At 50.0% G+C, this 3,652-nt stretch overlaps 1 protein-coding gene across 1 annotated transcript; it reads left to right on the top strand.

Moving 5' to 3' along the window:
* Positions 1-577: 577 nt before the first annotated feature.
* LOC104502698 (serologically defined colon cancer antigen 3 homolog) lies at positions 578-3,408 on the top strand (the record flags this gene model as incomplete). Its single annotated transcript, XM_010156414.1, has 5 exons — positions 578-651; positions 1,599-1,710; positions 2,012-2,074; positions 2,781-2,920; positions 3,315-3,408. Coding segments are annotated over 5 exons (483 nt in total), but the record flags the coding sequence as incomplete, so codon positions are not given.
* Positions 3,409-3,652: the final 244 nt, after the last annotated feature.

Here is a 3,652-nt window from a genome sequence, read left to right as displayed (position 1 = left end):
CGAGCAGCCCCTCCCCCGGAGCCCCCGCAGGACCGGGCCGTCAGCCCCTTCGGCAGCCCAGCTACGAGGAGGTGAGCACCTCGGCTGCCCCCGCACCCTTCTCGGGGCCGACACAGGCGCTGCCTGCGGGCTCGTGCTGTTGGCGAGCCGGAGCCCGTGTGTCGGGTTGTTACAGAAACGTGGTGTCAGCCTCCAGTGTCACTAAACCGTGCTGTCGGCAAGGGCTGCTCGTCGTTAGAGCAGCCTGAGAAGGAGAAATAGGTCTGAAAAGCTGCTCTACAGCCCGAGTCATATTCAGTAACTTGTCTGTCCTAACTGCCTTTGGCATGACCCAGGTGATTTCCTCACGCTCTTGCCCCTGGAGGTCATGCTAATTTAGGATTAACAGCATTTATTAGTCACATCTGCACTGGTTGCTTGCTGCCACATTTCTGTGCCCCACAGGGAATGCGATAGAAAGGGCAAGAGTTGCCAGCGCTAGAGTGAAAGCTGAACATTCCTCTGGTGCTGGACTTGGGGCACTGGTAGCGTTGTGAAACTATGCCCTCATTTCTAATGAGAATTTTTATTTTTTTAGCTGAAAGAAGAGAATGCCAGTTTGAGAAGCAAGATCAATAAGCTTCAGATTTTCTCTGAAACTCAAGCAGACAAGTGCGTAAGCCACAGTTTGGGGGAAAGTAACCACGTAAGCAAGGAGTTGTCTTAGAAGAGGTGCTCACTGGGAACAGTCAACGTCTTTAAAGAAGAAAAATGTAGTTGAAATCTATGCTATTTACTAAAAAGCTTTAACAAACCCGTGTTTCTTATTGAGAAAGTCTTGGAAAGTAAGTAGAAAGCTGACATCTGATGAGTGTGTCTGTGCGGCTTACGCTTCTTGCAGTTTAGGTGGTTAGTGAAAATGAGGACAGGGCTTGACAGGATGCGTTTCATAAAGCCTCAGATTAACAAAAGAATGAATCTGAACCTCTCTCCTTTGAAGCAAGAAAAGCATTTTTATTTTTACCCATGAACAACTTGATATCAGGAGATCTAAATTTCCTGAGGTTAAACAACCCGGTGACCGAGCCAGGGTGGCAATTTCTTAAGTTCCTAATTTCTTAAGTTACTAATGCTAGTAGCTGTTGAATCCCCTGAGCCACAGCCTAGAGTGTCCTTCTGTGGGAAGACTTTGTTTTTCTTATAATGTGAAAGAATGAGTTTCTTGATCCCTCCCTAGAATTTTCTTACTAAGGTATTTACTGTTACAAGTGAGGCCTACAGGAAAGCTGGGGGGACTTTTTACCAGGGCCTGTAGTGACAGGACAAGGGGTAACGGGTTTAAATTGAAAGTGGGAAGTTTAGATTGGACATCAGGAAGGAATTCTTCCCGCAGAGGGTGGGAGGCACTGGGACAGGCTGCCCAGAGAAGCTGTGGATGTCCCATCCCTGGGAGTGTCCAAGGCCAGGCTGGATGAGGCTTGGAGCAACCTGGGCTAGTGGAAGGTGTCCCTGCCCATGGCAGGGGGGGGGACTGCGGGGCCTTTAAGATCCCTTCCAACCCAAACCGTTTTATGATTCTATGAAGTGCTTACTGAACATGGTCTCCTGTTTTTTTTAAGGATGAGAAAACTTGAAAAAAAACTTGAGGAAAACAAAATTAAGGAAGAAAAAGAAGCGCAGGATTTGGAAGCAATGGTGCAGCACGTGGAACAGAATCTGCAGCTGATGACGGTAGGTGTTGACGATTGCCGTAGCAGCAGGAGCTTGTTTGCAGCTGGAACTGTGTAGTTCTCCTTTTCCTTCCCCTGCCCCAGCAGAGCGAGGGAAGCTGATCGCTTTCCCCGTGTGAGCACCAAACAGCTCTGAGATGGGTTCAAACAAGACCGTGGCCCAGTCTAGACCCCGTTTCGTAACCTGGAGTAAGGGAGAACTTTGCAGAAACACGTTTTTGGGCTGTTCATTCCTGCAGAGATCAAACTGCCTGCTGTGTCCTGGCACTGCTGTGGAATAAGTAATCTTTATTCCGTTTCAGAAACGGGCTGTTAAAGCAGAAAACAGCGCTACCAAACTGAAACAGGAAAACGCCTTCCTTCAGGTACGAAGCAGCGCTGTGGGGGGGCTGAAAGCACACACCCTGAAATTGAGCCTGTAAGAGGGTATTGATATTTTTTTAACTGCGCCTCGCTTCCTCCTGAACGCCACGGAACATGTTTGGGTCTGGAACACTCCGTCTCTACGCAGGCTGTTAACTTCACCCCTGCCATCTGTGGTACTTCATTGACGGTTGTGCCGAAGCTTCGCAGGATGCTCCGACGTCGTTTGCTATTCGGGATCTACAGATGCTGTAATGCAACAGGGCAGATGGTGTTCAGCTGGGGGAAGGTGCCTGCCAGACGGGAGAGAACCTTGAGAGGTCCCACAGGCAGCTCAGCCGGGCCTGCCTAGGGGTAGATGGTAACACTGGGGTCCGGTAGCGGCTTCCATCTCCACCATCGGAGCTGAAATACGCCACTAATGCTGGATGGGTTCTATAAAGCAGGCAGGCTTGAGGGCTGCTGGCTGGCAGGCTATTGTGAAAATGTTGCCTACGATTTCAGTTTTAATAAAGGCCTCTGAGTGTAGTTTTCTGTCGGAGTCTGCTCTCCAGAGCCGGGAAGCCACTCTCCCTAGGCAGTCTGGCTATGGGATCTGTGCATCACTTGCTGTACCTAACATGTTGCTGTGTGAATGCATTTGGTAGTTGTATTTACCGGAGTTTTGGGGTTATTTTCATATGAAGTTTTTGTTTGTTTCCTCCCCAGGTTCAGCTGAAGAACTACAAGACAGAGAACGAAGCCTTGAGGTCGGGCCAGTCGGCGAGCCTGGCTGTGGTGAGACAGAACGCAGACGTTGCCTTACAGCACCTCCTCACCGTCATCACAAACTCCCGGTCTTCCATCAGGTGAGTAGGTTTTGGATGACTCTGACACTATCCCAGATGCTCGTCAAGATCCTGAGGTTACGACTCAGTGGGTTTTGCTAGGATTGAAACTTGACTTCTCGTGTTCTGTGTGCCAGATCAGCCGTCCGTGTTCTTACCCGCTGTGCGTTTTCCTCCAAGTTTGGGTAATAAAAATAACTAGAATATGTAAATATTTATGTTTTTTTTAACTTGATGTAAAACCATTATGCTTAAACTCTGTGGACTTCTTATACTTCTCCAAGACTCTTATACTCCTTCAGGTGCACTCTTCAGACAAACTGCTGTTTGGGAAAATCCCACTGCATGGGTAAACACCACCTGGCTGCCTGTCCTCTCCCCCTCAGTCTAACTCCGTGTCTCTCCCACATTCCAGGCAGCTGGTCTCTGGAGCAGAATCCCTGCAGCTCGTCGCTGAGCTCCTTAAATCAATAGACAGAATCTCTGAAGTGTCAGAAGATGGGCAGTGAAACTGCAGAATGGACTCGAGGGGAGAACTTTGCTTTTGTGCAGAAATCACTACCTTGACGTTAATTTCTGGCGCTGGACCTGCGAAGCTGTCCATCCGTGCTGCTGCAGAACTGGCTCTTCCACCTCCCTGCGGCCACGCCGAGACCCGCGCAGACCGGGCACCCCAACCCCGGCCGGCAGTCCCCTCGCCTTCCTCCCCGCTCAGGGTCTTTCTTGCCGCGGAGGGGCTTGCTGCGGCGGGTT

The sequence above is a fragment of the Eurypyga helias genome, unplaced genomic scaffold (genome assembly GCF_000690775.1).
Source record: "Eurypyga helias isolate BGI_N326 unplaced genomic scaffold, ASM69077v1 scaffold45177, whole genome shotgun sequence".
Taxonomy (NCBI): domain Eukaryota; kingdom Metazoa; phylum Chordata; class Aves; order Eurypygiformes; family Eurypygidae; genus Eurypyga; species Eurypyga helias.
The sequence above is the reverse complement of the archived record's forward strand: the minus strand, read 5'-3'. Positions and strand labels throughout refer to the sequence as shown.